At 41.8% G+C, this 27458-nt stretch overlaps 1 protein-coding gene across 1 annotated transcript; it reads left to right on the forward strand.

The window, feature by feature from the left end:
- Positions 1-27458, forward strand: LOC149281838 (retinoic acid receptor RXR-alpha). The gene is made up of 9 exons (XM_089498941.1): positions 1-249; positions 3665-3815; positions 8578-8757; positions 22488-22657; positions 22967-23096; positions 24510-24642; positions 24910-25001; positions 25456-25561; positions 27311-27458. Exons 1-9 carry the CDS (start codon positions 49-51, stop codon positions 27456-27458), a joined length of 1311 nt encoding a protein of 436 aa, XP_089355067.1. The 5' UTR covers positions 1-48.

Consider the following 27458-nt stretch of genomic DNA (forward strand, 5'->3'; position numbering starts at 1 on the left):
TCGACTCAGATCAGCTCCGCGTCTCTGAACCCCGGGGTCCGCAGTTCTATGAGCGCACCTTTGCTTCATCCGTCCCTCAGCAACTCCGGGCTCAGTCCCTCGCTCGGTTCTCCCACTCAACTGCATTCGCCCCTCAGCTCCCCCATCAATGGAATGGGGCCGCCGTATTCGGTCATCAGCCCACCCCTGGGCCCGTCGATGCCTATCCAGTCGTCAGCCGGCATGGGCTACGGGACCGGCAGCCCCCAGGTAAGCCCACCCTAAGAAATAACCACCTCGACTTTTGTTTCTCTTTTTTTCTTAAATTTCCAGTCGCCACAGAAATTGAGAATTGAAATTGTTTTTTTATCTAAATTTCACAACTGCGGAAAAGCTACTTCAGAAAAAACAGCCAGAAAACCAAAAAAGAAAATCAGAAAGTTAGATTTTAAAAAATATTTTGGGAGTTGGGTGAATCTAAAGGAAGCTCTCTAGCTTTTGTGGAAGTCTAATTATCAGCAGGGTCATCCATCGTCTTAAAAGAAAAGGAGTGTGGCTTCTCCCGTGTTTTCCAAAGTATGTTGGGGATGTTAGATATAACGTAAGGAAGATTTACTTTACAGAGAGGGTGGTGGATAAGTGGAACAGCCTCCCAGCAGAAGTGGTAGAGGGTAATACAGTGAGGGTATTAAACATGCATGGGATAGACATACGGCTCCTGAATCTAAGACGAGACCAACGACTGATTAAGGTTTGAGTCTTTACAGCAGGTAATACGGGCAACTAGATGGGCCGACGGGGGCCGATCTGCCGGCAGGCTCTGTTACCCGCGTATTTATAAGAAGAGACAGTAAGTTAATGGAGTGATTATGTGAAGCTGTTTTGGATGTCTCTTCCTCCACCGATAAAGAGCTTAGTTTATTTATAAGCCCGTCTCAGCTGACTGCCACCTGTCACCCGTCATCCAGACTTTGCCACCTCATACCCAGAGGAGGGCAATTAACTACCTCCATAGCATTCCTGGCAGGCGATGCAGACACCGACAGATTCACTGCCGAAATCAATCTTCTGAGAATCCATTTTTATCTTAAGGGTTTCGCCGGCACTCAAAATAGATCCTGCAGCGTTTATTTTGTACTCGGTAAAAATACCACGAACAAAATAATTGCCCCTCTGGTTTCAGCTCACGTCGGGGAGAGGGCAATCTGTTTGTGTAAATTACTGGGAATTTTGCTTTATTAAGCCGCCGAGCGTTTCCATTAAATGTCAAAGAGCGGACACGGGAGAGAATATACCGGAATGATAAATTGATTTATAGCGCTGAAAGCGATTACGTGTCTCTACAGTAACACGCGAGTCTTTGGTTACAAACTGCAAGCGGGTTTCTTTTTTGATCTATACATTTGCCACTATGTAGAGGTCAAAAAATTTCCTAACACCCTAAAAGCCCCGATAATGTGTATAGAAACAGCAGTAAACAGCTTTATAAATTAAACGGAGTAAATAAAACCCATTATTCTTCTTCTAAATGCCCCACTCAGTTACACCAGTCGCAACCACCACCAACCAAAGTCACATAAAAAGTCTTGATAAACTCCCGCCCATGCCCACACGTCTAACCACACCCACTATAACAAAAGCGCCCCTCTTTGGCCATAATGGCAAGTGACCCTGATGGGCATCGTAACAAAGGCAGTCATCGCTTTCAAATGTTACTTCTACAAAGGTTTATCTTTAAGGAACCGCTATAAGCACCGACGCCATCCCACTGAAAGCGACGAGGATTTAACCATTTCCTTTCCGTTAGAATAAGGGCCCCGGCCTGACACCAGACAGGATTTTTACCCTACAGGTCAGCAGAATATAAAAGTATTGCCCGGAGACCAAATAGTTCACCGTTGTTTGCCCGGCTATTAAATCGTGAAAAGGCTGTAAAGCAAAAAAAAAAAAAAAAAAAGAAAACATAACAAAATAATTAAGAGGCGTAAGCGGCCCCCGGACCCGTGTAGCGCACAGACTCACTGCCGGCTGCCAGCTGTACGAGACGCACATTCGTTGCCCCCCACCTCCCCCGGGGCTGCCAGTCTGACATCAGCGCGCCAACAACAGGATTTTTTGTGAGCTGTGAAAGCCGGGCTGGCCACTCTCGCCCTGCGGTAATAAGGGTTTATTTTTGCTGGAATATGTAAACATCTCTGGGCTCGGTGATGTCATCCGCGTCCCGGAACACCTGAGGCGCGTTCGCAATAATCCATCGATTATCCACCCTGGCTCAGCCTGCGCCATCTAATTACAGAAAGCTGCCCCCCCCCCCGCTTCCCGTTACTTACATCTGCAGCCTCCGCGTTAACGGTTAGCGAAAACATTTTAACTTAGTGATTTCTACCGATTATCTGTCCTTAGCACCCGCAGATAATGGAGATTTCAGAGGCCTGTTTTATAAGATCGATCGCTGCCAGATATATTCGTCCGGTGCGTCTGTTACTATAACGGTACAACCGTCGTTCCTGATCTTATTACGGATCAGGTAAAGGATGTGATACTTGGCATTTAACAAGGAACAGAAGGAAAGTTTCAACAATAGTAGATAATTAGAACAGCCTCCCAGCAGAGGTGGTGGAGGGTAATACAGTGAGGTATTAAACATGCAGGGGGTAGGCATATGGCTCCTGAATCTAAGACAAGACCAACCAAGGTTTGAGTTTTGAGTCCTTTCGGTAGCCGACGTCGGCCCGCTTGTGTTTCACAGGAAGTGCTTTGGAACCGTACAGCGGAATTTATAGGCAGCTCGGATATTAACGATCTAATTGTCGAATCTCACCATTTCGGGGCAGTTTGTGGCATCTCTTTGATCTGTCCTTCTGCCCCTCCTCGAGACAAGAGAGATCAGAAATGTCGGAGCCTTAGATCCCACCAGGCGACGTCTTGTTACAGAGTCCTCCGTTTGATGTCGCGAGCAGTTCCTGCCGGATTCTCGGTCAAGCCGATTAAGCCGCGGGTTTCAGTTTCACGTCATCCTTCCTTTCGTTTCAGTTTTTCCCCTCATTCTGTTTTTATCATGGTGTGAAAAATTTATACTTCTTTGGATCAATTGATAAGAAAAGCCGGGTAGATCCCTCTTTCTAAACCTAGAGGCGGTGTACTCATTTTTATGGCAGTGAGGGGGATTGTTAGAAAGATATGATTTTCACCCAAAAAGAAACTAGTGTTGATATCAGTGATGAAATAATATGACTTCTCATTTCTCCCACCGTTTCAAATGGACAAAAACTTGTTTTAAGGGTTTTTGGCCTGTTGGCAGCTATTGGTGTAACTGAGTGGGGCATTTAGAATAATAATAATGGGTTTATTTACCCCGTTTAATTTATAAAGCCGTTTCCTGCTGTTTCTATACACATTATCGGGGCTTTTAGGGCTGTAGAACCCTGCGATCCCCTCATACCCAGCAAAAGTTCTCACCTCCTAGAAAAGAGGGGCATCAGGGCGGACAAAGGAGAACTAAACAAACCATACAATGGCACTAGAGAAGTATTGGCTTGGTGTGATATCCGGCTGAGGTTATATTAATATAATCTTCATTTTGTGGATTGATATGGCTAGATAGTTACATTAATACAGCGGGATACGTACTGGTCATTTGCAGAATGAGTTGATTAATTTTCTCTTGTTTTGTTTCTAATTTCAGCTTCATTCCCCCATGAACTCGGTCAGCAGCACAGAAGACATCAAACCGCCCCTGGGGATTAACGGCGTCCTTAAAATGCCAGCACACCCCTCAGGACCAATGGCCTCCTTCACCAAACACATCTGTGCCATCTGCGGGGACAGATCTTCAGGTACGGAGGTCATTCGGCGCATGCTGGGTCATACAGCGTCACGTACCAGCCCCAGTCCCAATTTATTAAGACACATTAGAACAGACCTGGGCAAAGCACGGCCCGCGGGCCACATCCGGCCCGCTGAATAGCTCGGACCGGCCCGCAAAGAGTGTCCTGGTGACTCACCAATGAGTCCGGTGTCCCCCCCCGCCCCGGTCACTTACCTTAAACTCCTGTGTTGGAAGCGTTTGTCTCGGGTGCCGGCGCTTTACGCTGGGCGCCGGCATATGACGTCAGACGCCGGCGATCAGCAGTGAAGCGCCGGCACCCGAGACAAACGCCTCACGCTTCCAACACAGGAGTTTAAGGTAAGTGACCGGGGCGGGGGGGGAGATCCTGAGAAGGGGGGGTTAGGGAGTTAGAGGGGAGATACTGAGAAGGGGGGGTTAGGGAGTTAGAGGGGAGATACTGAGAAGGGGGGTTAGGGAGGGAGGTCTTACTGTGTGTGTGTGTCTTACTGTGTTTGTGTGTGTGTGTCTTACTGTGTGTGTGTGTATCTTACTGTGTCTGTGTGTGTCTCACTGTGTCTGTGTGTGTCTTACTGTGTCTGTGTGTGTCTTACTGTGTCTGTGTGTGTCTCACTGTGTCTGTGTGTCTTACTGTGTCTGTGTGTGTCTCACTGTGTCTGTGTGTGTCTTACTGTGTCTGTGTGTGTCTCACTGTGTCTGTGTGTGTCTCACTGTGTCTGTGTGTGTCTCACTGTGTCTGTGTGTCTCACTGTGTCTGTGTGTGTCTTACTGTGTCTGTGTGTGTCTCACTGTGTCTGTGTGTGTCTTACTGTGTCTGTGTGTGTCTTACTGCGTGTGTGTGTGTCTTACTGCGTGTGTCTTACTGTGTTCATAGCTTATTCAGTTATTGTAATAAATATTTTAGCCCATTTTTTAGCTCAAAATATTTTTTCCTTTTTTTTCTCCTCTAAAATCTAGGTGCGTCTTATCAGCAGGTGCGTCTTATAGAGCGAAAAATACGGTATGCACTCCGAAGCCTTGTTCATTTTGTTCACTTCTGTGCTGTGCTAATAGTTATTCAGGCCTTACTTATTCAAGCACCTCTACCAATGACGTAGGCTTGAATAACTTTATTAAACAGCACATAAGTTAACAAAATGGACAAGGCTTCGGAGTTTGTAGTTTGTAGAGGTCTGGCCCTCTAAAACCATTCCAATTTCTCATGTGGCCCCATGGGAAAATTAATTGCCCACCCCTGCATTAGAATCATTATTTTTATGTAAGTGACACTTCTCCTCTTCCTCCCGCTGCTCGCGCATGCACCGTGACGCATGTCAGCTTGTTTGATTCCGTATATAAACGCGGGAAATGTATTGGACTCCTATTTGAATTTTAGTGAACTGGAGGGGGTAGAGTGTCACTTTCAGTAACAATGTATCTCTTGGTCCTCTCGAGGTATCCACGTCAAAACACTTTTATTCACTATTGTATGCCTCCAGACTGTCACGCTTTGCATGGGACAGTCCCTATTTGGCCACTCTATCCTGGCAGTTTGATTGACACTCCACCTCCCAAGCTCCGCTCCCCAGGTTCATATAAAAGAAAGATATGAATGCTTTATCACCGATCGTCGTCCTTTGCCTTTGGTCTGCAATATCAGTGTACTCTAAAATGTCTTACACAGGATGCTGGCATTCGAGTTCCTTGTTGTAAAATAACCTTTCTTTGTAAACGGCTGCTTCGGGCAACAAACTCCTGTGCCGGTTAGCAAAAAAAGATGGAAGTTCATGTTTTTCCCTCCCTATTTTGAGTATATCTGATAGTACGGAGGGCTGCTTCCAATTACCCGCCGGTTGCGGGAACGTCTCATAGAAGTGAAAGAGATGCAGCCGTTACTTTCTGATTATTTGAGTGTTTTTGTTAAAATTCCTGAGTTTATACATTTACCGCGTTCTGATTGTTGACTGCATTCGGAGAAAGACGCCTGGTTTGTTGGGCGAGCTCTTAAAAGGAGATTCTTTGCCTTTAAGTGAGTTGTGGTTACGAGATGCATTGCTGAGATTTGGACCCTTCTCCACCCACGTCTCTACCATGTCTGGTATGTGGTTAAGAAAGGCCAAAACTAGATTATAGCGCCCCCCCCCCCCCCCCCTACCCAGGCTTCTCAGGAGATGGCTAGAACCCTTATAAGTTGACCATTCTAGAACGGGAGAGAAAGTGGAACCAATGTATCCGCGGCTCACCAGGGTTCTTTTGTGATCCTGGAAGAAAGTCCAAGGTGGCATCGTCGGAAATAAGAAGGGTCCTGGTTATGGGACTTTGATCCACACTCCCCGTTATGAACACTAATTAGAGACGAGCTCTCAACCTTTAAAGACAGATAACTCTTTCTTGGTGACTCAATCCTAAATGTGTTAATACCCCCGGAGATGTATAGGGTATATCTCCAGTCCCTTACGCTTGGTCGAATATTGATACTCCTGTGATGTTTACAAGCAGGAATGCGCTGAGAATAAAACATGATAGAGGCGAATACAGTGAGGGGATTTAAACATGCGCGGGATAGACATGCGGCTCCTGAATCTAAGACGAGACCAATGACTGATTAAGGGTGTTTGCAGCAGGAGAAACGGGCAGACTAGACGGGGCTGAAGGGCAATTTCTATGGATCTATGTGAAAAGCCATCCGATGGGACCTATAGTCTCCAACAACCAGGGTCCAAAAAGGTTGCCATCTGTCTGAAATGGACAGTCCCCGCGCGTCAGCATCTTAAATTGCTGTCAATGTACAGAGATTGGGTAAAAAAGCTGATTAAATGTAAATAAAAGCCCTGGAACAAAAAACATACGTTTGCTTTTTAAAATAGTTATCCTTTTTTAACATTACGTCACTTGCGCCTTAGAATGCCGACCCCTTATTAAATTAACTGTAGAGCATTCATAGGTACTATATATATCTCTTTTACATTTTCCCCAAAAAGATTTTCGTCCTAACACTGCGAGCCTTTTACGTGTTACTTTTTTTTTGGGGGGGGGGGGTAAGTAAGCAGCTGTTTTTCCTGGAGATGATCTTAGAACCAATTTGTCATGTATTCCCATTAGAGTTTTCAACTAATCTTTCCAGGAATTCTTGCATTTATTGAAAACGTTACATAACCGAAAACTATCAGAGGATTTATCGGACTCTCACTCGATGTCTCTAATTGCAAACTGGGTTTGGAGAATTTGAATTACATGTAAATGTTTAATTTGCTTAACATAGAGGGTCTTTTATTTAAATGTGTCATTAAGGCCATTGGAATATTATATATATATATATATATATATATATATATACACATATATATATATATATATACACACACACAGCTTATGGCACCCAAACTCTTCAATGTGCAAAAAACTGTTGTTTCTCAGTAAAATTACAAAGAAACCTAGAATTGATCGCTCTTTTTTCTGCTATAAAGACTCAAACCTTAATCAGTTGTTGGTCTTGTCTGAGATTTGGCAGCCGTATGTCTATCCCACGCAAGTTTAACCCCTTAAGGACAATGGGTTGTCTTTAAACCCATTAAAGACAATGCACTGTGAGCCCGTACGGGCTTTGTCATGAAGGGGTTAAATCCCTTCACTATTCATCCTAGTGGCACTGCATCGGTAAAATTTGACCCGCAGAATAGCTATTTGCCAGCGCCTTTTAGTATATTTTTAATAATGCAGGTAAATGCATCCCCCGAATAAAGCCTTTCCCGTTCAAACAAAAGTACAGAAAGAATAAAAAACAAAGAAGCCCAAAACCAATCAGTAAACAAACAGAATTTATATGGAAAGCACTTAGCACGGCGCAGTATAGAGTAAAACGCTAATGGAATGGACAAAGAAGAATTTCGCATCGTACATTTTTGTGTAAAAAGAGCACATTTGGTAAACATAGAAATGGCTTATATGAATGTTTTTGATGTCATAGGTTTTGTATATTTTATTAATTGATTGTGTGTCGGAAGGTTCAGTCTGGGCTGTGACACAATGTAACGGAGGACAGTATCTGTGACCACTTTAAGCACAAATACATGAATTTCTACCTCATGTAGATTGAGCTTTTGTTTTTTGGAAAATGGTGGAGAAATCTACTAAAGGCTGTCCGGACCAATCAACAACAGTCAGCAACTTAACAATAGAGTAGGGATTACTTAATGAGGAGAAATAATCATACAGACCCCAAGCGCGTTAACTAAAGATACAATTCATGTTGCGTGTTACGTTCAGTGGTTTGGGGGTCACTCATAATTACAAAAGGGTTTCTAACCATCAATTATCCTTTTAAACTTAAACTTGGATCAGCGAACACAATGTGCCATTGGAACCCAGGAGTGATGGGAGTGATAAAGGGCCATTGGAACCCAGGAGTGATGGGAGTGATAAAGAGTGATGAGCACCTATGAAGAGATTCCACATAAATCTGCCGTTTCCAGCTACAATAGTCATTTACAACATTAACCCCTTCTGCGCTGGATTTCTGATCCAGTTCATGTTATATGGACAAAATTCGCCTTTTCTTCCGGGAAAAAAAATAAAATATTTCTAGGTGACCCCAAACCTTTGAATGGTAGTGTGTGTGTGTGTGTGTGTATATATATTTATTTTGACTTCGGAATTTTGTAAAATGTATTATACGGTATAATTTGGGTCATGTAACAGATTCACTTTAATCCACCCTTAATTACTGGGATGTTTTTGTTGTTAATTAATCCCGAATTAAATTTGTCTCGCAGGTAAACATTACGGCGTTTACAGCTGCGAAGGCTGCAAGGGTTTTTTCAAGCGGACGGTGAGGAAGGATTTGACGTACACCTGCCGCGATAACAAGGACTGTCTGATCGACAAGCGGCAGAGGAATCGCTGTCAGTACTGCCGCTACCAGAAGTGTCTGGCTATGGGGATGAAGAGAGAAGGTAAGAATAACACGTCACTCGACACGTTAAGGTGGTAATTATCCTGCATACTGGGACTGAAGCACTCGTTCATATTGACATAAACATACGCGAACATTAATCATATATGTTGCTTCAAAAATATTACTGAGTTTAGAAGGTCATGCGTGTGAATCTCAGCGAGACGCAGACATGATGGTTAAAAAAGTGGTTCCTAACTGGTCCTATCACCGTTGCGTCTAATAGAATGGTGCAGTCGGCAGCAATGTTCCTTTGGTTGTTATGGTGATAACACACTATTAAGAAATTAAATTGATTCTGAAGGACCAATCAGAGAAGTGGACCAGAGATAAACTCTCTGCATTACGTTCAGATAAAATAGCCGTGGGAACAGGTCAACGTTTGATCTATACATGACAGCGTTTTTGGCTCCACGCTACAGCATAATTGCCTACCTAATGTATTTATTTTATAATTAGGGCCAGAAGAATTAAGTGGCATGTAGGTTTGATAGTTAGTTCCAAGATTCTGTGTCTGTTCATTCGGAGAACGTTCACAAGCCTTTGTCCATACAGTTGCTTGCCGACCGGCGAGTAACTTCGAAGTGATATATATTTAATGCTAGTTTATGTTTCATGACAGTATGCTTCAGTGCTTTTATATTTTAGTCTCTACATGAAGGAATTCTGAGACAAGAACCTGGAAATAAATGTCCGTAACAGCCCATGCTTGTGTGATTTTGTAAGACACTTAAGATCCTTTGAATGGCTTCCCAAATATCTAGATGCGCCCAAGCTTTAAGGCAGTGTCGATGTCGGTTGAAGGAGAAAAAGACGTGGCCTAGGGTTTCAAGAGATTAAAAAATATTATCAGTTATCTTCTTGTTATTTGGGGTCTTGGTATGTTTAGAAATACATTATTTTGAAGAAAGAAAAAAAAACCTGATAAGGGATACGTGTTATAGGTCTATGGAATCAGCTGGTGCTATTAAAATAAATGTAATGTTATGCATTTGGTAAAATGCGATGATAATGTTATCAGGCAGACATATTGAAATGTGTCCATCTAGGGAGAGAGAGAGAGTCCATGTGCTGCTCATCTCCCATTGGCTGATCAGTGTTCTAATCTAGAACACACTTAAACCTTTAAAGCGTTCTCTCCTTTTCCCTCTCCTTATTCATAAACTATGATGTCTGTGAACAGCCTCCCAAAAGTGGTAGAGGGTAATACAGCGAGGGGTATTAAACATGCATAGGATTGGCATACAGCTTCTGTATCTAAGACGAGACCAATGACCGATCATGGTTTTTACAGCCAGAAAAAGGGAAAGACTAGATGGGCTGAATGGGGCCGATCTGCCGGCAGATTCCATGTTTCTATTTGGGATCACAAAGCTAAACACCCACACGTGTACAAAGCTGTCTTTATGCTTCTTGATGTATATCAGTTGCCTATGGCTGGTGGAACGTAGTATGAACTTGTGTGGTAGGTTAGCCCTGCCGTCCGCGTATATAGGACCTTGTTCCCAGGCTTGTGGTGGCTTTGCGTGCCTGGCCATAGAGGGGTTCATCAGCAGATGTCTGAGCAGATGACAGCCCCTGGGAGAAGGAAAAAGATTGTACTCACGAGGATGCTCCAGACATGTCTTGTGCTTAAAACAACTGTCTTGTGGGTTATTCCAGGTCACATTGAGGCTTTAAGATGTCAAAGACGTTTAAGTGGTAAAGATTTATGTCCACCTTTTACACTCTGGAAACAAAGTGCAGGGAACATGCCTAAAATAGCCTGGATTTACTCTGCCGGGCAAGGATTTTATTAAGATTAATTGGATTTTCGTAGCCATTTTGCGGAAAAGACTAACGATAAACATATCGGGATTAACAGAAACGTCTTGAAGATCATCTGGATTCTTGTTCGATGACTAAAGTTATGAAACCCTGTTCATTATTTAATTTAACTTGCTACTTTTGTTTTAGGGAGTGTGGATGGGGCTTTACTAGGACTTTTTGTGTGACTTTGTTCTTGTTGGTAGCTATTTGCCTAACTGAGGCATTTAGAAGAATAATGGGTTTTTTTTTACCCCGTTTAATTTATAAAGCCATTTTCCCTGCTGTTTCTATACACATTATCAGGGCTTTTAGGGCTGTAGAACCCTGCGATACCCTCATACCCAGCAAACATTCTGACCTCCTAGAAAAGAGGGGCAATAGGGGAGGAAAGAGGGCAATTAAGGGAGGAGAGGGGGCATGGAAGAGGAAAGAGGGGTATCGGAGAGGAAAGAAGGGCAAAAAAACCCCAAACCACTAATACTATTAATCTGCTATACCCCTCAGGTATATTGTGTACAGGCATTTGGGACCAAAGAGGGACTGGCCGAACTAAACTCTTGCAAGTTATGCCTTTAAAATGCCTTTTACTTCCAGAGCAGTGACAGATATCGCAAGATGAAAACACCCAGATAGATGGTGTCACCCCTCAGGGTTATTACAGTGACCCTCGAAGCCCCATGAAACGGAGACCTACAAATTGGTTTTGTGAGAATGTAACCACCGCCTGTCGGAAATCGGCCGTTCCTGTCAGGTGGACACATTTCCCTCCTCCTCGACGCATTTGTTTCTGTCATCCGCGCTCGCGAGAAAACTCTATTAGCGTCGCGGGAGAAAATGAGGTGTTAAACTAGGTCCGAACGAGGCAAGGAAACCATAATGCGGGCTCGGAGGATCGATAAATCCAGCCGGAATCGTAAAACACACAAGGGAGCGTCACGTAAATAATTTCCGAGTGTTCCTCAGAATGATAATTGAAAGAAACTTGTTGGGTTCTTTATCGTTTTAGCCCAAATAATTCATGGAGGATAACGAAAATAGGACCTCGTCCGGATTACCTCAAATTGGGTTTTTTTATTACAAACTGTATCTGTTGAGAACATAAAACATTAGGAGGGCATTAGGGGGTAAGGTGGCATGGACTTTTGATTAAACAACCAATATAAATTGTGACGGGAAAGTATACTCGGGTACGCTGCTAAAACACGCTACGAGATTTGTCATTTACAGCATGTTAAAGGGATTGCAAAGGGCACCGAAAACCAACTACTGATCCATATATCTGAAACTTCTACCACCACGGTCAAGGAGGGTCACGTTTGTTTAGGGGTTTGATACTTCATGTGACTTGATATAAATTTTATATATTTTAAATGCCAAACTGATTTAAATGAACATATTTCTGCTGTTTCTATCCACATTATCGTGGCTTTTAGGGCTGTAGAACCCTGTGATACCCTCATACCCAGCAAACATTCTGAGCTCCTAGTAAAGAGGGGCATCAGGGGAGGAAAGAGGGGCATCAGGAATTTGGGAGAGGGACACTTGAGGGTTATACTAATAGAACCATAGAACTCAATATTGGGATGGAGAAACTCTATTGCTTTTAATAGAGGGAGGTTAATACTCCCCTTAAAATGGAATGTTGGTCCAATAAACAAGGTATTTTATATTGCTGTACTATTTTTATTAAGCACACAAAAATTGTAATTATTACATTTTTGGATTGTAAAATTTTAAGGCTGAGACCTTTGATCTGATATTAAATTGTAAAACTTTTATTTTTTTATTAAACTGAACCTTCAACCAATCGTAAACGATCAGATTTTAAATTTTTTGGCAAAACGTCAATATATAAATGAGTGATTCCTTAACCCTTTCGAGCAGCCAGTGTGTTTCAGGATACTTGTGACTCTTCAAACAAAAGTTAATTTGTAGGCGGTAGTAGTGGTCCGGCGGGTGGGTGTGCAGAGGGGGGTAAGACAGGAGCCAAACCGCCTAATGGGAAAGGAGACAAATTATTCCCCTCCAGCCAAACAGAGGATGTTAGTTCACATAAATCTAACTTTTATCTTCCTATTGACACAGCGCTGTCATTGCACCAAGCAGGACAGCTGTTTTAACAGATTAGGCTAAGGATTCATTGCTTTGTTTAACACATAATTTAACTTCCATCCCGCAGCAATTAGCAGGGTTAGGTGGCAGCAGACACATCGTGTTTCCCTTTTTTGGGGGCTTTGAAAGATTCCTTTTGGTAATTTAAGAATCGCGATTTCTACTCTCTCCACTGGGAAGCTGTTGAGTTATTTGCGGAGAGCGATCTAAGTATAAATCCCAATTCTCTGCCTTCCAATAACTCTGTACCTTACCTTATCTGTACAAGCGTCGTCTTAGCCCGGGCACGTAGGAGCTTGCAGGGACTACATTAATCCTATAAGGGGACTCTGGAAGGTTTGGACCGTCAAGAATTATATTTTGAGTTTTAGATTACAAAAACAACGCGCTAACGGAATTAGTCGTGGAATTAGTCGTGAGAATCACGCTCCGTGGTCCATCTGTTTTTGGGGTTGGGTGAAGTCTTTTTATGGAACAGACAGCAATAGTTTCTAGTTAGAGAGAAGTAAAGCAGAATTGGACCGACGTCTAAATAAAACCCGTTTTCTATTGATTCTTTTGTGTTCGTTGCATAAAGACACAATGTCTGCTTTATCATCTCATCTCGATTAAAAAAAAAAAAAGCAATTGGGTATTAGTTTCTACACGAGTCGTCAGAGACATTTCTAGTTGATTGAGAGAAAGCTGCAAGATGTTAACCTGAAGCATTTTTTTCTGAGCTGCTTGTAGATTTGGCTAGTGTATTCATTTGGAAAGTAAGCTCTTCAGACAAGATCCGATCTCAGTTTTACATCCTGCAACCACTTACCCCTAATTACTGGTTCACTGCCGAGTTTTACCCCTCCTTTTGTCTCAATTACTAATATAATTCATTCCAGAACGTAAGCTCACGAACGGGGCTCTCGTAAGCCCACCAAAACTTTTGTATGAAAGTGTAGGTGTAAATATTTTGTTATGGGGTAGCTAGACTTCTGCCTTCCAGCAGAGGTGGTGGTGAAGTTTTGAAATGCCTGCAATAGATTTATAGTTCCTCTAATAGCATCTAATAAACCAGTACTGAAACTCTCCTTTTTTAAATATGGAATGTGGGCCATTTGGTTCTTGATACATTAAAATATTTTTCTGATGGGATATGCTGGGTTTGGTACATGTTACATCTTTTTAGAAGATCTTCCTTCCCAAACCGTTTTTTGACACCTGAAAGCAAATGTTTTAGTACAGATATAGCAATACATTTTATATTTCCTTCTGCAGCAGCGCTTCTTAACCTTTGAAGTGCCCATAATAGCAAATCATTTCTACCGAATGCCATTAAAATGTCACAATAGAAAATGAAGTAGGCCATTACCCTTCATAACTACCCCAAGGGGTATAAACAAGATAAGCAGATAAGCTGATCTCTGACAGTCTTCTCTAGTTGGTGGTCTTCAGGGGTTATTACTCCACTCCCATCCTGCCTGTAAGCGCATGGTTAGGTCCCCAGTTGTGGCTTCTTATGTGTCCGTTACAAAAGCCGATTTACTACTTAAATAGCGGCTTGCTACTTTGTTTCGAGTAGTTTAAATTATGTTTGATGTCATACTGGCATGGAAGTAGTTAACCGATGTTTTCCTGCCCAGCGATGTCACTAGTGCGCATAGTTTCGGGGTTGTTGCGCTTTTGCAGAATGTTGAAGATACTTTTCGGATCACATAAAATAAGCAGGAAGCTGCAGAAAGAGTGAATTGGGTCCTTTTTTTCCCAGGCTCCCTATCCCACCTTCTTGGGTGGCCCGCGGACATGAATCCTATCTGCTTTTGGTGAGCTTCTCAAGCTGGGATTTGCTGGCTACGCTCCTAAAAGAAGGATATCGGAGCTCATGTTTGGAGACAATCTCCGCAGTCATTGAAATGTTACAATAATGGGGAGGAACAGACAATGGCACCATTATACCTGTCATCTAGGGAAGCCCCAAGTGTCTTCTGACAAACACTAGGAACGGGAATACCTTCCCTGTCACTCTCCTAGATACATTTTGTATCATTGATTGGAAAATATTCCCAGACATTCTAAATGGAGTGTGTGGTACTTTCCAATAAGAGTCACATTCTAGTCATTACATATATATCGGTGGTGACTGGGGGGGAAACCGTCTAAGCGGCAGCTAAATTGCTGATCTAGCGATGTTCAAAAGTGAAGACCATAAAGGCTTTGTTTTAGAATGGAAAACACACTGGTTTCCTTCTGACTTGTCTTAATAAAGCGCCTGCTCCTTTGGCTGAAGTATGACATAAATGTCAAAGGAAATATGGCGGGCAAGCGCAAATTGCATCCATTAGAACGGCTCATTTTGGTCTTTGCCTTACAAGCCTACGTTAGATACCAACATCGAGGACGTTTTTTTTTTTTGTGTGTTTGTTCTATCACGCGCTTGTGAAGCCTGTCGGAAAACATTTGGTTTAGGTCCAAGTCACATGCGCGAAAAACAGATTAAAAGTAATTATATCTCAGAGGTAGTAACTTCCAACATGCAAGTGAGGAATGAAACTGGGTAAGACAGAAGCTGTAGAAATATATAGAGTGGAACCTCCATGTGGACCAGCTAAAGCTGATGACGGCTACTACAGGAATACCATGTGGTTCCACGGTCCAAAGATTATTCTAAAGAATGGCTGTCCACCTGGAAACCATCTGGTCAGAGCTCTCCTACAAGGACGTTCCTTTCATCCTAGGCGCCCAAGAACTTGATAGACCTAATGGGAAACTATGGATACTTTAACCATCCTGTGTTGAAGCTTGACCCGTAATGCTCATAGAAGTGCGTGGAACTCAACACACTTAAGGTTATAAAAATGTGTTTTAACGTGTAAAGGGCCCTTAACTCAAAGGACTCTGCCAGCATATTTGACCCCCTTGGGGGTATTGAACTCATGGTTATGGAACAGCTTGAACAGCTGTTGGCATTAGAAAACTTAAAGGGTTTATTCACTAAGTTGGCCAAAAATAGGGTTAATGTGAAATACAGTAAACTGTTTGTTGGGAGAGTAAATGTATATTTAAGGCCTTAGAGGTGAATGGATTAATTATGCTCGGCATTGTGTTTTAATAAAGGACAGTAAAAATGCGGCATTCACTGCTAAAATATGTTATGGTGCCAGTAGTGGGTTTTTTTTTTCTTATTAAGGGCAAAATAGAAATTGTGGTTTTTGATTTTGCCTTTTGTATAATATATTAAGCTAATGGATTAAACTTGGTCTCTCGTGTCTTCAACCCCTAACATGTTCTCTAATCATAATAGTAAAGTTAGTTACTTGAGTTGTCTGTGCCATAGGAATGTTGTCTCAGAATAGGTTACAATAACCTTAGTAATTCAAATACAGCCCCCTAAGAGCTGTTGGGTTGTAGATCGGGACGGCCGATTTATAAATTGAGGATTAGAGGGAAAATGTCATCTACGTCTCTTTCTCCCTTCGATCTCCATTGAACAAAATGCATCTGCCGTATTTATGGCGGCGTCCACTGGACAAAAATGTTTTGTTTCTTTGACGGCAACGGAATTCAGAATAAGGGCCGTGCTTTTAAAATTTACCCACTGCTCCAAAACTGTAATAAAAACGCCCTGTCCGATGTTTTTCACCTTCTCCGTGATTTCTCCAAAAAAAAGTTCTAGGTCATGTTTCCACCCCAATTGGGGAAAAAAAAAGAGAACGTCTTTGCTGTTCACACAACAAGAAGCAAGTAATACAAATAATTGTTATACATCTTATTCTGTTACAGGGATGGAGCACCATCCATCCCAGCATACACGAGGTCTTCGAGGCCAGGCCGAACAAGGTATTTCAATGACCGTTGCCCTGTAGAACCATTATTGCTGATAGAAGCCAAGTATTGGCTGCCTCCATGTTGAATAATACACTTTCGCCCTTTGTGATCATGTGACCGGCAGAATTCTCCAACACTGCCCTCTGTGCTTATTTAAGTTCAAGATCGGGTGACTTCTTTGATTTCACTATTTAGATTGGAGAAAAAATTTCATATATACCGGTAATAACTCTGAACACATTCTCAACGTGTTCCTTTAAGGTTATTCACTGAAAACTAACATTTCTGTATTTTTGTGTGTCAAAGTTTTCCCTTTATACCTATAATTTATATAAAATGTATCTAAACCTACATCCAAGTCAGAGATAAGTACTTCAGTCTGATTACAGAAAATTGTTCAAATTGACCTCCATTTCAGGTATATTCTGAAAAGAATGTGAAGTTTCCTCCCACGCTTACCCCTATTAGCCGCCTGCATTTTAATTCACGCACCCCAGCGCCATGCAGTCGCATTCTTTGCATGCTGCAATGTGAACTTTCAAGGCAACAAATACTTTCCAATGAATTGACAAACTTTTCAATTTCTAACCGTTTTACACAAAGATAAAGACTTTCTTAGCACAGAGAAAGGAACAATCACAACAAGGAAGCGAGAATTTAATTAAAACAATGTAACTCAATTAGTGACACAGTGACTTTGTCAGACGTGTAGTGGAATTTTATGTATTTTAGAACATTAATTCAGTTTCTAGTATAGTAGGAGAAGCGTTTTCCTAGTAACGCCCAAGCGCCCAGAGCCAGTCTTTTCTTGGCGTGTCACTGTGACATATCGATGACGCAATAAAACATAAAATGAATGGCCTCTTTCAGGCGTCATTGACGCAGGCAGGGTGTCATATATATATAAAAAAAGTCACGTTTGTTCCATTTATGTTTTACATAAAAAATCATGAATTAAGTGAAATAATAATTATTTAAATAATATTAACAGAGAATCATAAAACTTGACAGCAGCTAAGAATCATTCAGCTCCCTCTAGTCTGCCTGTGTCTTCTTGCTGTAAAGACGCAAACCTTGATCAGTCGTTGGTCTCATCTTAGATTCATGAGCCATTAAATGCTCTCGCTGTAATAGCATGTATAACTTCTGCTATGAGGCTGTGCCACTTATCTACCAACCTTTCAGCGAAGTAAAATTTCCTGATATTTCATCTCAGCCTCTCACCCTCTAGTTTTAGATTCTGGTCTCTTGGTTCTAATATTTCTCCTCCTTTAAAATTTGAATACATAAAGTGAGTTAACAAAATTATTTTATAACATCCCATCTCTGTCCTCTCTTCTCCAATCTATACACATTAAACATGAAGGGGGTTTAGTGGTGTGGGGTAGACTAGACCGTCAAGTTGCTCAACCTGATCACCATTTTCCATACCGGTTTATAATTCCCTACCTTATCTGGATACATTTGTTTCTTGGTGTTAACGTTGACCGCACTGGACTCTTAATAATGGCGCCTCTCCAATAAGACACCTTCTGTGTTTATTACAATAATGTAATAAGGTTCTGAAGAGAACATAGTCATTCTCTTGATGCAGCCGAGATGGGATTAAGACCGAGCGGGGGATGTTCTCGTCGTCTATTTGGCCAAAAGGCCAAATCCAGATTGGGGTTAATTCATCATCATTCTCATAAATGTCGACCGTCTGTTTGCCGCATTCAAAGTAGTCTTCGGTCCTCCCCGATACACACCCAAACACAACCCAACGAATGCGAAAATACAGCCACAAATTAACGATTCTGATCTTTTTCCACATATTTTCTTTAAATACATTTTTCTTTCGAGTGTCCCTGAACCTTATATGCGTCATTTCAAGATATAGCTTTAAGTGCCGTCTGCAAATGGATTGCCTCCGTGGGAATCGTCTAGCGGGGACCATCATGTGAATTGTTGGTAATGGCAGGGCATGGCTGCATGCTTTTATACCGTTGTTCCGAATAGGTCGATGTGAATTCTTTCTAAAGCAACATGAAACACATTTACCTTGACATATCTTTTCATACACATCAGAATGGCATTCTCTATAGTGGAGGGAGAGGTATTTTTTTATATACTGTTTTGCTATTGACTAGAGGCAATTGTTCTTAGTTCCAAAAGGTTTGGGGGGCGGGTATTTCATAAAACTTAAGATAACATGACTTTGGACTCCAATAATTGATATTACAACCTGGGAAGGGAATTAGGGGATTCCAGTGAAAACATTGAGTTTCTAGAAATGAGGAGTGTCAGGAGAGGAAAGAGGCGTCATGGGGTGGGGTGGGGGGCAAGAGACACAGGGGTTTGGGGACCAAAGAGGCAATGTCCCTACTAAAGAAAGACACTCAGGAGAGTGAGGAACAGTCGATGGCTACCTGGTTTTAAAGCAATCCATTTGGGTTCAGAGTATGTTGGTGGTGAGACGGGGTTAACAATTTTTATAAATTTTCTTATTTTTTTTATATAGTTTTGTAATACAGAGGCATCAGCGTTGTGCTGTCTTGACCTCGTCAACAACCAGTTATCTACCAATAATAGTTTAACCTTTCTTGTAAGCCCCCGGTCCAGTTTTCAGATAGCACCTGGGAACCCAAGGTCTCATGGTCCATCGCTGGAGCAGTTCCCTACCGCTCAAGATTTTTTATTTGAGTCCAGTAATTTCCATGCGCGTGCCATGCTTCAGAATGTTTGATGTCCCCGGATTCCATTTTCAAAGACTATGCTCGTTTTACTCTAAAATTATGATTTAAAGAAACAGTAGCTTGAAGTATGTTAAAAAAAGCGCCATTGTTCCGTTGAGTAATCTGGAATTTCGCTTGTTGAGTTTTGTGATGACTGCATGCCACCCACATTTGCCACAAAGTCATGTGCAGTGGCTCATGACGGGTCAGGTCTATGACACCACGTGAAGATGACAGCTGCTGTCATCCCTTCCCACCTGGCAACATGACGTGTGACTCGCAGACAGCAAGAGGGGAAGTTAAAGGTTTAGGACAACAAGTGGTTATTGCAGTCAGGGCACCGATGGTTTTTGCTGTAGCGGTTTGTAAACTGACCACAAAGTCAAGCCTTTTCTGGTGGCCGAGGACAGGAGACATAAACAGGAGTTTGCAAAATGCAGACTTGTTCATTATAGCTTGTGGTTACTCAGTCACTATAGAACATGCATTTTGCTGAGCACAGGGTTAGAAGTCGTTAATTCCCAGCCGAGAGGTCAACCGACTCTTCTTTAATTTGTCCTAATTATCTAGTGTTGTATTAAACCTCATACAGGAAAGGAGGCCCAATATGTCCCTTATTCTCCAGGATTTCTGCATGTCCTTACATTCCAAAGGACATATATAAACCACAGAAATCTACGTTGATCTGCTGCATGGCTTGGTATTTCTATAGGTCAAGGATTAACGTGAGCCTCTGGAAGACACATAGTGTCCCACAAAAGTTTGACGTGTTAATAAGTCTTAGGCATTGTCCTTAAATTCTGAGAGAAAACATGTGGAGGGGAGAAGATAGAAAGATATAAATACATAAAGTACAAATCTGTACAAAAAGCACTGGAGGGAAGCTTATTTCAAAGGAGGAGAAATGTTTGAACAAAGAGCCATAATCGAAAATCTAAAAGTTGAAATGTTTAGATGGACGATTTACTTTACTGAGAGGGTAGTAGAAAAGCAGAAGAGTCTCCCAGGAGAAACGGTAGAGGTTGATACATTGTGGCAATTTAAACATGCATGGGATAGACATACGGCTCCTGAATCCAAGATGAGTCCAACGATTAAGGTTTCAGTCTTCATAGCAGGAGCTGAATAGGTCTTACTTGCCAGCTCATTATATGTTCCTATACGGTTCTATACAAAGCCCAAGGATTGCATCTAACGCAAGGCCAGAATTCTCACATTAATACTTGGAGGGGATTTATTAAGTTAATATTAGGGTTCTGCGGCCATCGCAGTAGGCCAATTCCTGAGAGGACCCCTACGAGGAAGCATCTGTAAGGAATTCCCTTCTCATTCCTTAAAACCAGCAGGCTATCAATGTTCTAGTTGGCCTGAATCCAAGGCCATGCTCCAGCCGAATTCCTTACATGTGTACAGTGACACTGCCAGAATCTGGAGGAAGGGTCGGGACTTTTTATTAGGAGCGCTTCTCTTTCCTAATGATAATTCTCAAGCGGTTTGTTGAGGTTGAGCAGTGTATTAGGTACGCCAAGTTATCAGAAAGAGACTCCGGAAAGGTTTATGCAGGTTATTGAGTGTTCTATAAAGATTCATCGTTCCCTATTGAACATCTCAGTAGATTATTTTAGAACAGGAATGTTCATATTGATTCATAAAAGGGCAGGAAAGATGAATATTTTTATTTTTATGGAAAGAGATGACATACAGAGAAAAGTCACCTCCAGTACATGAAATTTCCACTAAATTCACCAACCTGCGAGGAGTCGAAGGAGTAAACGAAATATGTCCCTGTAAAGCCAGGAAGGGGCATTTTTGTCTTAGCGGGAGTGGCTTGGGCGGGGCTTTACCCAGACTTTTTATGTGACTTTGTGGCCTGTTGGTAGCTATTTGTGTAACTGAGTGAGACATTTAGAAGATTTATTTACACAGTTTAATTTCTAAAGTAATTTCCTGCTGTTTCTATACACATTATCGGGGCTTTTAGGGCTGTAGAACCCTGCGATACCCTCATACCCAGCAAACATTCTGGCAGCAGGTGAGGAAAGAGGGGCATGAGGGGTTTGGGATAGGGACTTGCTCGATTCAACAGTGGCACTTAGGAGGTATGCAAGTACATACAGTATTCATTCTGTATATAATATATTCAGTATGTATTACTTTAGTGACAGCAGTGGGCTCCAGTCTGACAATTCATTTTAAATCCCTGTTTACTTTGCAGTTTGTTAATGTGCGGTATACGGGATTAGGGAGTGGGATGCGGATGTAAAACATTTTATATAAAAAAAACCCAAAAACAACAAAAAAACACAACACAACTGTTCCCAGCTCCAACCGCAAATAAAAACAGAACAGCGAGCGATCATCATAAAAAATGAAAAACGTATCTCCTAAAGACACATTAATCCAGAAATATAATTAGATTAATTAATTAATTTGGGAGTCTGGAGTCTGTTGTTTGTTTCTGCTAAAAAACGCAGACGTTCATGTCTGTCCTCTGTCTTACACACATACAAGCAAACAGCCTCCGGCATGCGTGCCAACATCTTTCGCAGCATATGGCAGAGAAGCCATCGCGAGACATCCTGACTCACTCTCTAATCTTCAAACCATAACATTGCAAAGATGTTCAGTTTCATGGAAGACTGTTGAGATGGTGTTTGAATGCCGATAACGAGTCTTTGCGGAGAGCCGCATCCCATTGTGCAGCTCTGCAGAATATGATGGCGCTATATAAATCAGTAAATAACAATGATAACACATGGGGGGATCTTGTATTCCATGATCCTGTAGTTAGTATTTTCCTACTGTAATGATCTTGGAGAGATGTATGCAATTGGAGTGCCCTGTGGGGATGAACAATACAAGGCACCAAGAGGGTTAAATGAACAGATAACGTGTGCGTGCATGCATGACATATCTCATAAATATTTAATGAAAACATGCCTTTTTATAAGTGTATTTACAGGAAGATTGCCACAAGGGGGCAGTGTGCTGTATGGCAATGATCGACAAATCAGTAGCTTGCTTAATGTATAGCTCAAAAATAATTCTCATCATTCGGGGGGCGGGTCAGATAAGGGAAAGGGCTCCCCAAAGCTAGCTCATCACCCCAACAAATGCATAAACAGACGAAACAGCCGTTTTATGAACGCAATTTGTATAACAAGTTATGAGTTATACATATTAGGGAAATCCACTATTTTTGTGTGTGTAATATTGATAGAAAAATACATTTTGTATCAACATTATGTCTTATTTTGGGTATTACAAGCAGTTTTTCTTCTTGACTGTTCTGCAGCCGTACAAGAGGAGAGGCAGCGGGGGAGGGACCGGAACGAAAACGAGGTTGACTGTTCAAGTAGCGCCAATGAAGACATGCCGGTGGAGAAGATCCTTGAGGCAGAGCTGGCGGTTGAACCAAAGACAGAAACCTACATTGAAGCCAACATGGGCCTCACCCCAAACTCTGTAAGTAAGGTTGGAATATTAAGTTTAATGTAGGGCAGGGGCGTCCAACCTGCGGCCCTCCAGCTGCTGCAGGACTACATCTCCCATACTCCTCAGCCAGCCCCTTGGCTGAAAGAGCATTATGGGAGATGTAGTCCTGCAGCAGCTGGAGGGCCGCAGGTTGGACACCCCTGATGTAGGGGATAACCATTTTGTAGATCTTTACAAAGCCCATACGATACAGGTTCAGCATACATCTCCATCCACCTCTGTATCATCATCATCCAAGAACCCCTTTCCCCCAAGTAATGCTTTGCGTTGTCTTTGCAGCCCAGTGACCCCGTCACCAACATTTGCCAAGCGGCAGACAAGCAGCTTTTTACCTTGGTGGAGTGGGCTAAACGGATCCCGCATTTCTCCGAACTGCCGCTGGACGATCAAGTGATATTACTTAGGGCAGGTGAGACCAATCTTTTTTTGTCTAAGAGTTGGCCATTGCCCACACTGACTCTATAGGGCACTCTAGAATTGTGTTTCCCAATGACAAATATAATATAATCTTGTACATGATTACATTCCGTCACTGCATTAGCCTCTTCCACTTCTGCTCGGAGCCAGTTCCACTTATTTACCACTCTCTCCGTAAATAAATCTTCCATTCCATCTAAGCCGCTGACCCTCTAGTGTTATGACCTCTTGTCCAACAATTCTTCTTCTTTAAAATAAACTTCCCTCCTGCACTTTGTTAAATCCCTTTAAGTAAGTCATTGTCTCTCTCCCATCCCCTTTCTCTCACCTCTCCCTCAAGCTGGAGATATTGAGACCTCTTAGTCTTTCTTGATCATTTTTATCTCGCAAATCTTTCACCATTGTTCCAGTCTCCTGCAAACTCACGGTTTAGTAATTTCACCCCTAAGAATTCTCCATGCTTCAGGCAAGTCTTTAACGATTGGAGGCAGTATTTAAAATCCATAGGGTTTGATTAATTTTGCGTATGCATCTTAAATGCTGCGGAATTTAACATACCGTTCTCCCTGAAATATCCAGTAGAATGTAAGGGCCACCAATAAGATGAGTTTTACCAAAAAAATTTTCTTTTCTGGTCTTTGATACCAACGCTCCCATAATACGGATGTCGGAGTGAAGAGCATTTTAATAGGGCACTTAATTCCTCCGTAGACATGAATTAGTTGTGCTGGGATATGCATTTTTTTTTTTTAGAACCCAGTCCCAGTATATTCCGTCTGATGCTTTAAATAACCCCCTCGCAGTATTTTAACCAGTGACTTAATGTATTATTGAGTGGCGGGAACAGGCTCCAGGGAGCCGCCGCGCATGAAACATTTACAGCCCAACATCAAGCTAACAGCGCTAGTTGGGACCATTCATGCATCTGCTAACATGAAGTGAAACAGAACTGAAGGAAAAAGCAGGAGGTGACAGAGTCCTCTTCTTTATCCCCATGGCATCTTAAATCACGGTGTTAAGCGTTTCTGAAGATAATGTCTCTTTAAGAAAATACTCTATTTACAGAGAAAGTTGCTCAGAAAACACTCAGGGGTGTTTTTTCTGCATTACTTCTCGCTTTTATGGTCAGGATCAGAATTGGTGGATGTGTGCAACAGTTAGAAGTGTTAATGTGATTTCCCAAAGCCATGCTTCTTAGCAGCATAGTCCAGAGCCACATTGACCCTTCGGTGCATTAATTTCCAACGAATAACACATGGAAATGGGACCGACGTTAGCATTAATTCACTAGAGCGTCAAATCAGTAGTACTGGCCAAGTCGTCTCTCGTCAACGTCGCACCCAACGGCAGGTTTAATGTTTGTTGTGCTTTGAATGAGTTTGGTGACATATTGTCCTCTCTTAAGGTTGGAATGAACTGCTCATTGCCTCCTTTTCCCATCGATCGATAGCGGTGAAAGATGGAATTCTTCTCGCTACGGGTCTACATGTCCATCGGAACAGTGCCCACAGCGCTGGAGTAGGGGCAATCTTCGACAGGTAAAGGAACATCCGTCATTCAAAAGAACATGCTCTTCTGTGAAGAACTTTCTTTTCGTAGATTTTTGTTGTTAAACATGTGACATCTTTTCCATGAATGATCCAAGAATAAGAAACGTTTCTGAGGAGAAGTCTTTTAGGTAGATGTCCTGCTTAGATATCTCAAACAGATGATGTTTCTTCTGGGGTGCCGTGATCACGTGAATTCGGTTTGTGGGTTCCACAGTCTCTCTTAGATCGGAATTAATGTACTTTCTGCCTCTTCAGGGTCCTCACAGAATTAGTATCCAAAATGCGAGACATGCAGATGGACAAGACAGAGTTGGGTTGCCTACGAGCTATTGTCCTTTTTAATCCAGGTTAGTTTACTTTGCACATGGAGGTCTACTCCTAACCGTTTTGTTATCATCCAGTTAGTTTTCCGTTACTAAAAATGTTCTCAAATAAAGGAGGGGATTTGAAAAACTATGGGTAGTTGAGCATCAAGTGTTTCATTCTGCAACTCATTGCCCATTTTGATAGTTATTGGTGTGCGCAAACAGCGCTGGCAAGTGCTCTGTTACGTACAGCCAGGTCACGATGACAGTGAACGCAATGCTGACCAAATGACTTTGCAGACGAGTAAAAGTTACAGATCTCAGAGGTCGAGGTTCCCTGTCCTCTTGGTGAATGAATTACAAAGTGTCTGCTGACGTTATAAGGGTTTATAGAGCTTCATCTTTCATGTAACCTTGAAGTAAAGTCACAATATGAATGACACGCTCTGCTGTCTGGTATCGGTTAATTTATATTTGTCCTGTTTCTGCTTTACAGATTCAAAGGGTCTCTCGAATCCTTCGGAGGTGGAGGCCCTGCGTGAGAAGGTCTATGCATCCTTGGAAGCGTACTGCAAACACAAGTACCCAGAACAGCCAGGAAGGTGAGTTATCCTTGAGGGTTTGTATACACTTTCCTGTCCGTTTTCTGCGCAAGTAGATGGAAGGTGAATTGTTTGGCGAATATGTTTGAAAGATATAGTTTTTTTTATATGAATAGAGAAAACCGGAAATCCTTAGTCCAGGTTGGTATTTTTGGCTTGTCCTGTTCCATACACCAGCTGTACAAAGTGAGACGCCGACCAGGGTTAACTATCGCTAGTCTTGCCCATATTGGCCAACATTCAAATATTAGCTTGGCGCTAAATAAAGAACACACAAATACACGCTGATCATACTTGACAGACCAGTTTGTGGACATATTTTGTCCTCCAGTAAAACCTACAAAAGGTTTGTTTGAATTATAAATACATTATTCTCTATATGAATCCAATTATCATTGTAAAAGTTACATTATAGAAAACAAAACATGTTCTAGTCTAAAAACATAATCCTGTACAGTTTATGAGCTGTAGGTTGAGTAATGTACTTGTTGTTTTGTTTTTTAATCAGTCTATTAATATATATAAAAGTTCATTTTTATGTTTGGGAGGTGACATATTTGAAATTCTTGCCTTTACTTCCTGTACTTAGTATTGTTGGGTCATATATGTAAAAAAAGAAAAAATTTCAGTGCAGGAATTAGTGCAAAAATGCATTGGCTTGCATGGAGATTTGTTCACATGCGCCATATAAGAATATGAGATAGGACTAAGAACTGAATGGGGGTTGAGCCTTTACAGCCAGAATAATAGGTGACTACACGGACAGAACAGTTAGTACCTGCCGTCAAATTCTATCTGCATTATAAAAACACCACAAAATTCTATATGGTTTACATGCATTATTGGGGCAAAATTATATTTGGGTCATTTAGGTTTGTAAATGTTATGCCAAGAACTCAGCCTTTTCCTTGTGCCCATGAATTATCTTGTCCTTCGTAATGATCTCCATGTCCTGGAAGGAGAGGTTCTTCGTGGCAAGGAAGAGGTTAATATCTCTTCCTCTAGCCATCATATGTTTTAGTTTAAACTTTAAAGTTGAACTTCCTGGATGGCGTTCAGAGCGGCTTGTTTTTCCTGGCGCTCGGACTCCTGTTCTCAACAGCTCAGCAGAAACGACCCTTATTTTGGCGATCCTCCAATCTGTAAATGGATTTGGTTTATTTTTTTTTCCCCCTTGCCCCCGAAAACGTAGTTTGCATGATGACGGGGTCTGTAGATAGGGGGTAGAATAACATCTCACTTCCCTTGGAATGGGATTGACAGTTGTCATACAAACAGTTACAGTGTAGGATAGAAATAGAACTATTCTTCTTTCTGATGCCCTAAGAACAACGATTTCACTTCACCAAAATATAGTGTATCAGCATTAGATTAATCGACTGACGTGTTTAATGTCATCATAGTTTACGTTCATGTTAAAACTGGAAATTTTGTCCAATGTTAAGGATAAATGACTATTTCCCACTGGTAAAAAATGTTCAAGGTGGAACTTTTTGGCAGATAAGAATTCCTTTGTAACAGGATAGAACCTTCAGATATACGTAGAGGTGCCCTTTGTTATCTTTGACCATCTGATTTCTAGTAAATTTGCCAACGTTCTAATTATTGCCCTAAGATTAGTTATATAAAAAATTGATTTGGACAAAAAATGAGGCTTACAAATTTGATCAGTATGATAATTCTGTCCTTGTTGTCTCCATGTGATGTCTAACGCTAAATTTTTCTTTTGCATCTTTTTTTTTTTTGAAGGTTCGCCAAACTTTTGTTGCGCCTACCTGCTCTTCGATCAATTGGCCTGAAATGCCTAGAACATCTCTTCTTCTTCAAGCTAATAGGAGACACACCTATTGATACCTTCTTAATGGAGATGCTGGAAGCTCCTCACCAAATGACCTAA

The sequence above is a fragment of the Sceloporus occidentalis genome, unplaced genomic scaffold (assembly GCF_023333645.1).
Source record: "Sceloporus occidentalis isolate IW3139 unplaced genomic scaffold, rSceOcc1.0.p SCAF_127, whole genome shotgun sequence".
NCBI classification, from domain to species: Eukaryota; Metazoa; Chordata; class Lepidosauria; order Squamata; family Phrynosomatidae; genus Sceloporus; species Sceloporus occidentalis.

Bases quoted from the DNA above. Each gene is read 5' to 3' on its own strand.
- LOC149281838 (XM_089498941.1), top strand. From the start codon at position 49: ATGAGCGCACCTTTGCTTCATCCGTCCCTCAGCAACTCCGGGCTCAGT. The intron at 22,658-22,966 runs GTAAGTAAGGTT...TTGTCTTTGCAG, and splicing joins TGGGCCTCACCCCAAACTCT to CCCAGTGACCCCGTCACCAA. The intron at 23,097-24,509 runs GTGAGACCAATC...TCCTCTCTTAAG, and splicing joins AGTGATATTACTTAGGGCAG to GTTGGAATGAACTGCTCATT.